General features: G+C 43.9%; 1 protein-coding gene across 1 annotated transcript; it reads left to right on the forward strand.

Annotated features, from left to right (window-relative positions):
• Positions 1-2,905: 2,905 nt before the first annotated feature.
• Positions 2,906-12,532, forward strand: LOC310944461 (uncharacterized protein; the record flags this gene model as incomplete). The annotated part of the gene is made up of 7 exons (XM_083910254.1): positions 2,906-2,999; positions 4,752-4,871; positions 4,952-5,305; positions 6,935-7,048; positions 7,179-7,820; positions 10,349-10,465; positions 11,898-12,532. 7 exons carry the CDS (start codon positions 2,906-2,908, stop codon positions 12,512-12,514), a joined length of 2,058 nt encoding a protein of 685 aa, XP_083766380.1. The 3' UTR covers positions 12,515-12,532.
• Between the last annotated feature and the right edge of the window lie 91 nt (positions 12,533-12,623).

Here is a 12,623-nt window from a genome sequence, read left to right on the forward strand (position 1 = left end):
GGTGTGGGAGAGTGAGTGGTTTACAAACTTCAGTTTCCTGTAACAGTGAAGATAAAGACGTGATCGTGTTCTTAAGACGTCGTAGACTTACGATGAGGTTGATTTAATTCGTTTAAAATCGTTTTTTTCCTTGAAACTGAAGTTTGTAAACCACTCACTCTCCCACACCAAAGCCCATAGAGGAAATCAGTGATTTTAACATCACAGAGACACAGGAGTTCACAGGAGTTGTTGATCCACTGCTGCCTCCATCACTAACTTACAATGACTGATTTTAGTGAATTCGGCTTTTGAAAATCTTCACTCAGATTGATCTCAGTGACACAAAGTGACCACACGAGGCAGCAGAGGACCAGCAGCTCCTGTGTCCACCGTGAGCTAAAATCAGTGATTTTCTCTATGAGGTTCTATGAGTTTCCTTCAGTTTCCTGTTGGAAAGGTCTTTCTCACAGTGAGATAAAGATATCGCAGACTTAAACTGACACGGTTTTATTTGCTGAGTTTCTTTAGTGACGATGCGTCAGTGACGACGTGTCAGTGACGATGTGTCAGTGCCTCGTACAACAACAAAAAGCAGTGAATCGTCCCTTTAAGGTGTTTTTTCTCTCCTTCGTTTGTAAATGAACTGTGTTTCCCCTGCTGTCAGTCATCGATGTCACAACATGAATGTGAAGATCTGAGAAACGAGGCCAAAACATCAGTTTGAATTCAGATTTTATTTTTATTTTCTAACCCAGGACAAGAAAGAGATAAATGTTATTAAATGCGCGGTTATCGTCCCGTTTGTCGCTCTACCTCAGATCAGTGTTTTTAAATCGCACCAAACCTGGAACCTTTTAATTTTACTTTCATATCAAAGTCGTCACTTTATTAAAATGCGTGTGTGTGTGTGTGTGGAGAGAGAAAAGTCACCACCAGGTGGCAGCGTGTCCCTGACGCAGAGAGAATCCTGCGGATGAATTTATACTTGAAGCAGCAGAGGTTTTTAACGGCAGAGCTTTAGAGAGTTTAACAGAATATAACGCAGATGTACATAGCTATTTAATTTATGACCTTAACGTGTACATAAGAATGTGAATATTATGGTCTGTATATAATGTAAGTGAAGTCTAGGATCGGCTTGTTTTTTTTTTGTGGCTTATATGAAGGTTTCTTCTTCTTCTGTGACGGCTCCGCCTACTTTTCTTTACGTCTGAGTATGTTTACATGCACGCTAGCATCTTCGTCATGTGACGTTTTCGATGAAACATAGTCCTTATTTTAAAACGTCCTTTGAAATAGTGACACGCAGCTGCTTTCAGTGGGTTTTTACTGCATTAAAAAGTCAAATTCTACATAACTTTAACCAGGATAAACACGTGTAGGATGTTAGTGTGCATTTAAATCCTCAGGGAGCCTTTTGATGGACAGCTGCACCTGCTCAGTGTAAATACTGGACATGGTTTACACGTTTACGTTTGCTGTAAATACACTTCCTGTCTGGTGTTTTGTCTGAAAGTGTACCAGCTGTTTGTTGTAAATTAAAATGGAACGACGTTATGACGAGAGCTCTGCTGTGTCGCACAACACACTCATCTGTATGTTTTATTTATTTATTTAAGTATATTTATGCAATTATATACATTTATTTATTTGTTATTTGATTAGGACAACGCACATTATTGATCATCAGTTGTAAACACGGAGGATTGTAGTCATTTACGTCGAAAATAACCGTACAAATTTAAAAGTACAGAGAAAAACTGATTAAAAACACATTTTAAATGTTTATTTTTTGACTTTAGCCATTTCATTTAATTACATTTTTATGGAAAATATTTCAAATGGAATGTTTTTGCTTTACCTTGAGAACAAACTGAGATAAGTGTATTTTTTAAACACTGGAATAGCAGCTTTTACATTTACTGTAATAATTTACATTGGTGTAACAGAAAAATCACAAGAAAAACACTGATAAAACCCACAATTTAAACACTCAAGTGAAATTTCAAGATAAAAACACATTCATCATCCCTTTTTGCCTTTAGCCATTAATGCTATGTCAAGAATGTCATTTTTATTTCATTTTTTTCCAAGGTTAAGAATGAAATTCAAACCCTTTACTGTTATAATAATGATTTTCAAGTGTAAACATGATTTATTCACACCAACACTTAACTACGGAAGAGTATTGCAATCACTTGAAAAGAAGAAGTCCTGGTTTTCTGAGTAATTAATTTTCTATTTGTTTTTTTAAATATTTTTTTTCTGTTTTTCTGACTAATATTTTTTTTTCCCGGTTTTCAGAGTAATTTTTTCTGTTTTTCGTGCAAATTTTTTTTTCTGTTTTTCGTGCAAATCTTTTTTGAAACAAAACATAACCTCCGTGGCGGAGGTATTACTCCGAAAAACAGACCAAAAAATAAATTACTCCGAAAAACATACCAAAAAACAGAAAATAAATTACTCCGAAAAACAGGAAAATAATTACTCAGAAAATTAAAAAAAAATTAGACAGAAAAACAGAAAAAAAAAAAAAACGAAAATTAATTACTCAGAAAAACAGGAAAATAATTACTCAGAAAATTAAAAAAAAAAAGACAGAAAAACAGAAAAAAAAAAAATCAAACCGAAAATTAATTTTTTCTTCAAGTGAATGCAACACGCTTCCGTATCTCACAACATGTTTATATGTCGTATTTTGTTGTTTTTATCTCGTATAAAAAAGATTATTTAACGTATAAAGTTCCATTTGGATGGAAACTCCTTGTCTTGTCCTCGGTTGTCTTGTTGTCAACAGTGACCTCTAGCGGGCAACATGTGCAACGCACCCCGGTGTCAGCCGCACTCCGTCCAATCAGCGCCTGAGTTTCGCGTCACGTGACCGAGCTTGTTTCAGGAAAGACGCAGCAGAGCAACATCCAACATGGCGGCGTCTCCGCTCCGAGCGAGCGGCGGCTTCACGGCGGACAGATACTGGACCGAGGACAAGGAGCGCGCGCTCATCGCCTTCTTCTCACGTGAGTTCTCACGCGGACGCACGCGCGACTCACGCGTTTCTCCGCGTGAACGGTGTTTTTCTTCAAAAGTTGCCTGGTTTTTTAAAATCGACGTGTCGCCGGAAGCTGCAACGTTTCCTGGCAATTGTTGCTCCGCGAGAGCTCGCGACGACGACGACGATGGAGCCAAAACAGCGATGGCGACGAGCAACTAACGTTAAAAATGTTCGAATACGTTAACGAAAGATCTGCGTTTGTGTTTTAAAGACGCGTCGCCTGTAGATTTGAGCGTGTTTTCGTGAAATAACGAGAGTTTTAAATGATTTCCGGTCCAGTTGCTACGGAGTTGTAAATAGATGCGAAAATGTTACCGCGATAACTGTAAAAAATACCGTGGAAAATGTTGTTGTTTTTTAAATAAATGAAATTTGGTTTAGTTTTTAACCAAAAAATATTTTACAAAATGTAGTAATACGACAAAAAAAGTTTCAAATGTACACAAACAATTATAAAATATGACGTTAACAACGATTTTTATACACGTTACGCAGAATATTATCAATGTGAGGCTTTTAAAACACATTTTGCCGTGGACGCGTACATTTACTGATATAATACAGTAATTTAGTAATATTTTAAAGTGAAAAATAAGACAATCGTAAATCAGTACTGGACAAAAACGCAGGCTCCCCCTTGTGGCACATCGAGGAGTGAGCTAGCGAATAAAATGTATTTCTGTGACGCGTATTGTTTGTTTGTTTTAAAGTGTTTTACAGGCCATAAACGCAAGCTAGCAGCATTTTCTTACTCAATATATTTATTTGTCCAGATCAATATATTGTGTGTGCTTTTTATCGTGATAATATGCGATAAAAACATGTATCGTCCCGTCTTTATTTGGAAATGTGAATATATGTCAGTATTGACGTAAATATCCGGACCGCGAAATTAGCAATTCACATTGTAGCCACAGTAATTCAGAACAGAGGATTCAAACTCGCGCCCCACTTAATATCAAGTCATAATTATTTATGCTAACGCACGACACGTTTCCATGACGACTGACTGGAAAAAGACGCGCGTGACGCCATGTTTATGTGACTCCGGATTGTTAAAATGAGTCTCTAAAATAACGCTAAATACGCAGTCACACAGGTACGCTGGTTATTTGTTAGCGCTGCTCTTTTTTCCTTTAATAAACAGACTGCGCTAACCGGCGCTAAAGGAGATAATGCAGCTAACGGAGCTAACTGGTAAACGGTGCCTGGACTCCGGTGTCGCGGCACGTAAGCGTGACGCCGCGGGTGTCTTTTTCCCGGTCAGTCATCATGGAAACGTGTCGTGTGCGTTAGCCTCTCACACAGCGCTAATTTCTGTACGTTTTTTATTCATTCGTAGACACATTTCGCCTCATAAATATGTTCATATTTCCGACTATTTATCGCTTCAAATCAAAACGAACACTTTTATTGTTATTGTTATCATCGTAAAATATGATGACGACTGAAATGCGATCTGTGAAGGATAAATATCGTAGATTAGCTGATTAGCTCATACCGATCAATATCTCCGGATCGGATATCGGAGAGTTTAAAAAGCAAAATCTGATACAATCCGACAATTCCACACATTTTGACGCCTCCTAAGACTTTTGGATTTTGCGTAACGGACACGCGATGTTCTCGTACGTGGACGCGTACACTGCCATCTAGTGGTGTCGGGCGCTCAGGTCTTCACGCACTTTCAGATCTGCTGTCCTCTCTCTCGTCTCAGAGCACAGCTGTCTGTGGAACCACAAGTCTGAGAGCTACAAGAACCGAGATCTGCGGTGGAAAACCCTGGAGCGCCTGAGGGTTCTTCTGTCCTCGCAGCCGCCGTCCGTCCCGTTCACATGTAAGACAAACCCACAGAGACGCTCGCAAAGACACGTCCTCCTCTTAGAGGACAAACCTAACCCTGAGCTTCCTTTCCAGTGGAGGACATCAAGAACAAGTTCAAGAACCTGCGGACCACGTTCCAGCGTCAGTACAAGATGGTGAAGGCCAGTAGAGAGTGTGGGACGCAGGACGTCTTCGTCCCTCAGTGGAAACACTACCATCAGCTGATGTTCCTGCAGGGCTGCTGGGAGCAGGACGACGAGCAGCTGCCGCCGCCGTCACCGCCGCCGCCGCCGCTGCCGCTGAGTGTTCCTCAGGAGGAGACGTCAGGAACCATCGTCTCCTTCGTCACCAAACCCATCACCTCCTCCTCCTGCGTCTCCTCCACCATGGCGGCAAAATGCTGCTGGACGGAGGAGAAGGAGCGAGAAGTGATCGACTTCTACGCCGGTAAATAAACACCGGAGAGCTTGTTGTTGTTGTTTTTTGTTGTTGTTGTTTTTCTTCTTCTTCTTCTTCTTCTTCTTGTTCATTGTCTTGTTGTTCTTCTCGTTGTTGTTCTTGTTGTTGATGATGATGTTTCTTTTGTTGTTGTTGTACTTGTTCTTTTTGTTTTTGTTGTTGTTGATGATGATGTTCTTCTTCTTCTTGTTTTTGTTTTTCTTAATTTTGTTGTTCATTGTCTTGTAGTTCTTATTGTTGTTGTTTTTGTTGTTTTACTTGTTCTTTTTGTTTGTCTTGCTGTTGTTGATGATGATGTTGTTGTTCATTGTCTTGTTCTCCTTCTTCTGTTGTTGTTGATGTTATTTTTGTTGTTGTTGTTTTTCTTCTTCTTGTTGTTCAATGTCTTGTTGTTCTTCTCGTTGTTGTTCTTGTTGTTGATGATGATGTTCTTTTTGTTGTTGTTGTTGTACTTGTTCTTTTTGTTTTTGTTGTTGTTGATGATGATGTTCTTCTTCTTCTTGTTCTTGTTTTTCTTCTTCTTGTTTTTGTTTTTCTTCATTTTGTTGTTCATTGTCTTGTAGTTCTTATTGTTGTTGTTTTTGTTGTTTTACTTGTTCTTTTTGTTTGTCTTGCTGTTGTTGATGATGATGTTGTTGTTCATTGTCTTGTTCTCCTTCTTCCGTTGTTGTTGTACTTGTTCTTTTTGTTGTTGATGTTATTTTTGTTGTTGTTGTTTTTTTGTTGTTGTTGTTTTTCTTCTTCTTGTTGTTCATTGTCTTGTTGTTCTTCTCGTTGTTGTTCTTGTTGTTGATGATGATGTTCTTTTTGTTGTTGTTGTACTTGTTCTTTTTGTTTTTGTTGTTGTTGTTGATGATGATGTTCTTCTTCTTCTTGTTTTTGTTTTTCTTCTTGTTTTTGTTTTTCTTCATTTCGTTGTTCATTGTCTTGTAGTTCTTATTGTTGTTGTTTTTGTTGTTTTACTTGTTCTTTTTGTTTGTCTTGCTGTTGTTGATGATGATGATGTTGTTGTTGTTGTTGTTGTTCATTGTCTTGTTCTCCTTCTTCCGTTGTTGTTGTACTTGTTCTTTTTGTTGTTGATGTTATTTTTGTTGTTGTTGTTTTTTTGTTGTTGTTGTTTTTCTTCTTCTTGTTGTTCATTGTCTTGTTGTTCTTCTCGTTGTTGTTCTTGTTGTTGATGATGATGTTCTTTTTGTTGTTGTTGTACTTGTTCTTTTTGTTTTTGTTGTTGTTGTTGATGATGATGTTCTTCTTCTTCTTGTTTTTGTTTTTCTTCTTGTTTTTGTTTTTCTTCATTTCGTTGTTCATTGTCTTGTTCTCCTTCTTCCGTTGTTGTTGTACTTGTTCTTTTTGTTGTTGTTGATGATATTTTTGTTGTTGTTGTTCTTCTTCTTCTTCTCGTTCTCGTTGTTGTAATTGTTCTTCTTGTTGTTGTTGATCATTGTCTTGTTCTTGTTCTTCTTCATGTCATTGTTTATCTTCTTGTTCTTTTTCATGTTGTTGTTTTTCTTCATGTTCTTGTTGTTGTTCATTGTCTTGTTGTTCTTCTTCCTGTAGTTGTTCTTGTTCTTCTTCATGTTGTTTATCTTCTTGTTCTTCTTCTTCTTCTTCTTGTAGAACACGGTTGCCTGTGGAACAAGAAGTCAGAGAACCACAACAACCGGCTGCTGCGTCTGCGTCTGCTTGACGCTCTGAAGGTGCAGGTGTCCGACCACGCTGGGACCTTCTCAGGTAAAGGTCCACGCGCCCACACACACACACACACACACACACACCAGAGAAACCAGTCGCTTCTTAATCCGAACCACTTAATCCAACCTGAGTCCTGTTGTCGTCGTCGTCGTTGTTGTTGTTTTTGCAGTTGAAGACGTGAAGTGCAAGTTCAAGAACCTCCGCACGGTTTTTAACCGCGAACACAAGGTGGCGCAGGCGAGCAGAGGCTCCGTCAAACCCTACGTGTCCAAGTGGAAGCACTACCAGCAGCTGCTGTTCCTCTGCGAGTCCTGCGACGAAGACGACGGCGACGGCGGCGGCGGCGGCGGCGGCGGCGCCGACGACCTGCACATCCTGATGAAGCAGGAGGACAAAGAGGTGGAGCCTGGCGACCTGACGCCGTCCTCCACGCTCAGCACCTTCTCCAGCAGCTTCTCCAGCAGCAGCTCCAACCAAACCAACGTCAACGTGGGCGTCTCCTCCTCCTCCTCCTCCTCCTCCTCAGCAGCAGCAGCTCCCTGCAGCCTCAGGAGCAGCTCCACGTACCACATCGTCCTCTCCAGGTCTCCGGACCTTCTCGTCCCAGGAGCTCAAACCTCTGCTCTCGCTCTTCCGTCGTCGTCGTCGCCGTCGTCTTCTTCGCCTCTGAACGCGAAGTCTTGTCCGAGCTCCTCGGCTCTCGGGAGTTTCGCCGTTTGTGTTCCTCTGGAGTCGGAGAACAGACTGAGCTCAGACTCTCGCTGTCACTGGACTGAGGACAAAGTCCAGCAGCTCATATCCTTTTACTCAGGTCAGTAACGTCTGAAATAAACACGTTTATGTCTTTATCTTCACTGTTAGACAGACTTTATAAACCACTCACAGGGACACAGGAGCTGCTGGTCTACTGCTGCCTCGTGTGGTCACTTTGTGTCACTGAGTTAAATCATAACAAAGAATTTCAAAAGCCGAATTGACAAAATCAGTCATTGTAAGTTAGTGATGGAGGCAGCAGTGGATCTGTGATGTTAAAATCACTGGTTTACTCTATGGACTTTGGTGTGGGAGAGTGAGTGACTTTGGTGTGAGGAGAGTGAGTGACTTTGGTGTGGGAGAGTGAGTGACTTTGGTGTGGGAGAGTGAGTGACTTTGGTGTGGGAGAGTGAGTGACTTTGGTGTGGGAGAGTGAGTGACTGACTTTGGTGTGGGAGAGTGACTGACTTTGGTGTGGGAGAGTGAGTGACTTTGGTGTGGGAGAGTGAGTGACTTTGGTGTGAGGAGAGCGAGTGACTTTGGTGTGTGAGAGTGAGTGACTTTGGTGTGGGAGAGTGAGTGACTTTGGTGTGGGAGAGTGAGTGACTTTGGTGAGGGAGAGTGAGTGACTTTGGTGTGAGAGAGTGAGTGACTTTGGTGTGGGAGAGTGAGTGACTTTGGTGTGGGAGAGTGAGTGGACTTTGGTGTGAGGAGAGTGAGTGACTTTGGTGTGGGAGAGTGAGTGGACTTTGGTGTGGGAGAGTGAGTGGACTTTGGTGTGAGGAGAGTGATTGACTTTGGTGTGAGAGAGTGAGTGACTTTGGTGTGGGAGAGTGAGTGGACTTTGGTGTGAGGAGAGTGATTGACTTTGGTGTGAGAGAGTGATTGACTTTGGTGTGAGAGAGTGAGTGACTTTGGTGTGGGAGAGTGAGTGGACTTTGGTGTGAGGAGAGTGATTGACTTTGGTGTGAGAGAGTGAGTGACTTTGGTGTGGGAGAGTGAGTGGACTTTGGTGTGAGGAGAGTGATTGACTTTGGTGTGAGAGAGTGAGTGACTTTGGTGTGGGAGAGTGAGTGGACTTTGGTGTGAGGAGAGCGAGTGACTTTGGTGTGTGAGAGTGAGTGACTTTGGTGTGGGAGAGTGAGTGACTTTGGTGTGGGAGAGTGAGTGACTTTGGTGAGGGAGAGTGAGTGACTTTGGTGTGAGAGAGTGAGTGACTTTGGTGTGGGAGAGTGAGTGACTTTGGTGTGGGAGAGTGAGTGGACTTTGGTGTGAGAGAGTGAGTGACTTTGGTGTGGGAGAGTGAGTGGACTTTGGTGTGGGAGAGTGAGTGGACTTTGGTGTGAGGAGAGTGATTGACTTTGGTGTGAGAGAGTGAGTGACTTTGGTGTGGGAGAGTGAGTGGACTTTGGTGTGAGGAGAGTGATTGACTTTGGTGTGAGAGAGTGATTGACTTTGGTGTGAGAGAGTGAGTGACTTTGGTGTGGGAGAGTGAGTGGACTTTGGTGTGAGGAGAGTGATTGACTTTGGTGTGAGAGAGTGAGTGACTTTGGTGTGGGAGAGTGAGTGGACTTTGGTGTGAGGAGAGTGATTGACTTTGGTGTGAGAGAGTGAGTGACTTTGGTGTGGGAGAGTGAGTGGACTTTGGTGTGAGGAGAGTGATTGACTTTGGTGCGAGAGAGTGAGTGACTTTGGTGCGGGAGAGTGAGTGACTTTGGTGTGAGAGAGTGAGTGACTTTGGTGCGGGAGAGTGAGTGACTTTGGTGCAGGAGAGTGAGTGACTTTGGTGCGAGAGAGTGAGTGACTTTGGTGCGAGAGAGTGAGTGACTGGTGCGGGAGAGTGAGTGACTTTGGTGCGAGAGAGTGAGTGACTTTGGTGTGAGGAGAGTGAGTGACTTTGGTGTGGGAGAGTGAGTGACTTTGGTGTGAGGAGAGTGAGTGACTTTGGTGTGAGGAGAGTGAGTGACTTTGTTATGAGGAGAGTGGGTGACTTTGGTGTGGGAGAGTGAGTGACTTTGGTGTGGGAGAGTGAGTGACTTTGGTGTGAGAGAGTGAGTGACTTTGGTGTGGGAGAGTGAGTGACCTTGGTGTGAGAGAGTGAGTGACTTTGGTGTGAGGAGAGTGAGTGACTTTGGCGTGGGAGAGTGAGTGACTTTGGTGTGAGAGAGTGAGTGACTTTGGTGTGGGAGAGTGAGTGACTGGTGTGAGAGAGTGAGTGACTGGTGTGAGAGACTGAGTGACTTTGGTGTGAGGAGAGTGAGTGACTTTGGTGTGGGAGAGTGAGTGACTTTGGTGTGAGAGAGTGAGTGACTTTGGTGTGGGAGAGTGAGTGGTTTACAAACCTGTACTGTTTATGTTGCCATCAGATCTGTTGCTTATTCTTGTGACATATTTTGAGGGAAATCTTCAAAATGTGGTGTTAAATGTTCACTTGGACTCATGAAAGTCTACATTTGGACGGTTAAAGGTTGTTCTATGATGAGTTGGCGTCTTAAATCTGGTTTCTGGAGTTGTTTGGTGTTGTAATTATATTATATTGTGTGTGTGTGTGTGTGTGTGTGTGTGCGTGTGTGTGCGTGTGTGCAGAGCACAGCTGTCTGTGGAACCACAGTTCTGAGAGCTACAGGAACCGTCTGCTGAGGCAGAGTCTGCTGGAGACGCTGAGCAGCCTCCTGTCTGACAACCAGCCGGTGGCCTTCACAGGTAACTGCAGCACTGTGTGTAAACAAATACAGCATGTAAATACACACTGTGTCACAAAGAACACATTCATCACACTTACACACACACACATCCTCACACGGGATTAAATACTAGAAAACGCTCCCACACCAAAGCCCATAGAGAAAATCAGTGATTTTAGCTCACAGGGACACAGGAGCTGCTGGTCCTCTGCTGCCTCGTGTGGTCACTTTATGTTGCTTAAATAAATCTAAATTAAGATTTTTAAAAGCCGAATTCACTAAAATCAGTCATTGTAAGTTAGTGATGGAGGCAGCAGTGGATCAACAACTCCTGTGAACTCCTGTGTGCTGTGATGTTAAAATCACTGGTTTACTCTATGGACTTTGGTGTGGGAGAGTGAGTGAGTTGGTGTGGGAGAGTGAGTGACTTTGGTGTGGGAGAGTGAGTGACTTTGGTGTGGGAGAGTTAGTGACTTTGGTGTGGGAGAGTGAGTGACTTTGGTTTGGGAGAGTGAGTGACTTTGGGGTGAGAGAGTGAGTGACTTTGGTGTGGGAGAGTGAGTGACTTTGGTGTGAGAGAGAGTGAGTGACTGGTGTGGGAGAGTAAGTGACATTGGTGTGGGAGAGTGAGTGACTTTGGTGTGGGAGAGTTAGTGACTTTGGTGTGGGAGAGTGAGTGACTTTGGTTTGGGAGAGTGAGTGACTTTGGTGTGAGAGAGTGAGTGACTTTGGTGTGGGAGAGTGAGTGACTTTGGTGTGGGAGAGTGAGTGACTTTGGTGTGGGAGAGTTAGTGACTTTGGTGTGGGAGAGTGAGTGACTTTGGTGTGGGAGAGTGAGTGACTTTGGTGTGAGAGAGTGAGTGACTTTGGTGTTGGAGAGTGAGTGACTTTGGTGTGGGAGAGTGAGTGACTTTGGTGTGGGAGAGTGAGTGGTTTACAAACTTCAGTTTCCTGTTACTTGAACCTTTTTATTTGCTAAAATCAACATCAAGACAAGTCTGACATGTGAAGAACACGTTCACGTCTTTATTTCAACAGACTTTTCCTTGTGTAAACTGAAGTTTGTAAACCACTCACTCTCCCACACCAAAGTCCATAGAGTAAACCAGTGATTTTAACATCACAGAGACACAGGAGTTCACAGGAAGTTGTTGATCCACTGCTGCCTCCATCACTAAGTTCAAATGTCTGATTTTGTCAATTCGTCTTTAAAAAAAACATCATTCAGATGAACTTCAGTGACACACAGTGACCACACGAGGCAGCAGTAGACCCGCAGCTCCTGTGTCCCCGTGAGCTAAAATCACTGGTTTTCTCTACGAGGTTTGGTGTGGGAGAGTGAGTGGTTTACAAACTTCACCTTCCTGTCGTTAAAGTCCGTCTAAGAGACAGATCAGAGGTCAGACGTTGACCTTTGACCCCGGCGTTCTCCTCTCGTTCTTTCTCTCTAGTGGACGACATCAAGACAAAGTTCAGGAACCTGAGAACCACGTTCCAGCGCGAACACAAAGCCGTGAGCGCCAACAAAACCTGCGGCTCCGAGGACTTCTATCTCCCCAAGTGGAAATATTTCCGCGAGCTGATGTTTTTGTGCGACTCGTGCGACGAGGACGAGGGTCCAGCAGAGTCCGCTCCGCAGGCTCCGCCCCCCTCGCTCTACTACCACCACCACCACCACCACGCCGCCAGTCAAACGTTCACGAAGCCGGAATTCGACGCCCCGCCCTCGCCGACGCCCCCGGACTCCCGCCACTCCTCCCCTTTCTCCTCCCCCTCGCCGTCGGCGTCCTCCTCGCACGCCGACACCCGGACGCCTTCGGCGCGCAAGCGCGCGAGCAGCTCGCGGGCTCCGCCCACCGCGGGTCAGATGCTGGACGTGATGAGGATGTTCTGTCGGAGTCAGGCGGCGGCGGCGGCGGCGGCGGCGACGGCGGCGGCGGAGGAGTCGCCGCACGCCGGCTTCCTCAAATACGTGGAGGAGTGTCTGAACGAGACGCCGCCGGACAGAGTGAGGACGCTGAAGAAGAAGATCATCGAGACGATTCACGGCGTCGCGGAACAACTTTAGCGTTCGTTTTTTTTTGCGTCAGAGACTCAAAGGTAACGTTTGTTTCCCCGTCTTCATTCCGGCTACTTCCTCAAAGTGGGCGGAGTCAGCGGTTTTATATATATATATA

Source organism: Microchirus variegatus (assembly GCF_963457635.1).
Source record: "Microchirus variegatus genome assembly, chromosome: 1".
Taxonomy (NCBI): Eukaryota; Metazoa; Chordata; class Actinopteri; order Pleuronectiformes; family Soleidae; genus Microchirus; species Microchirus variegatus.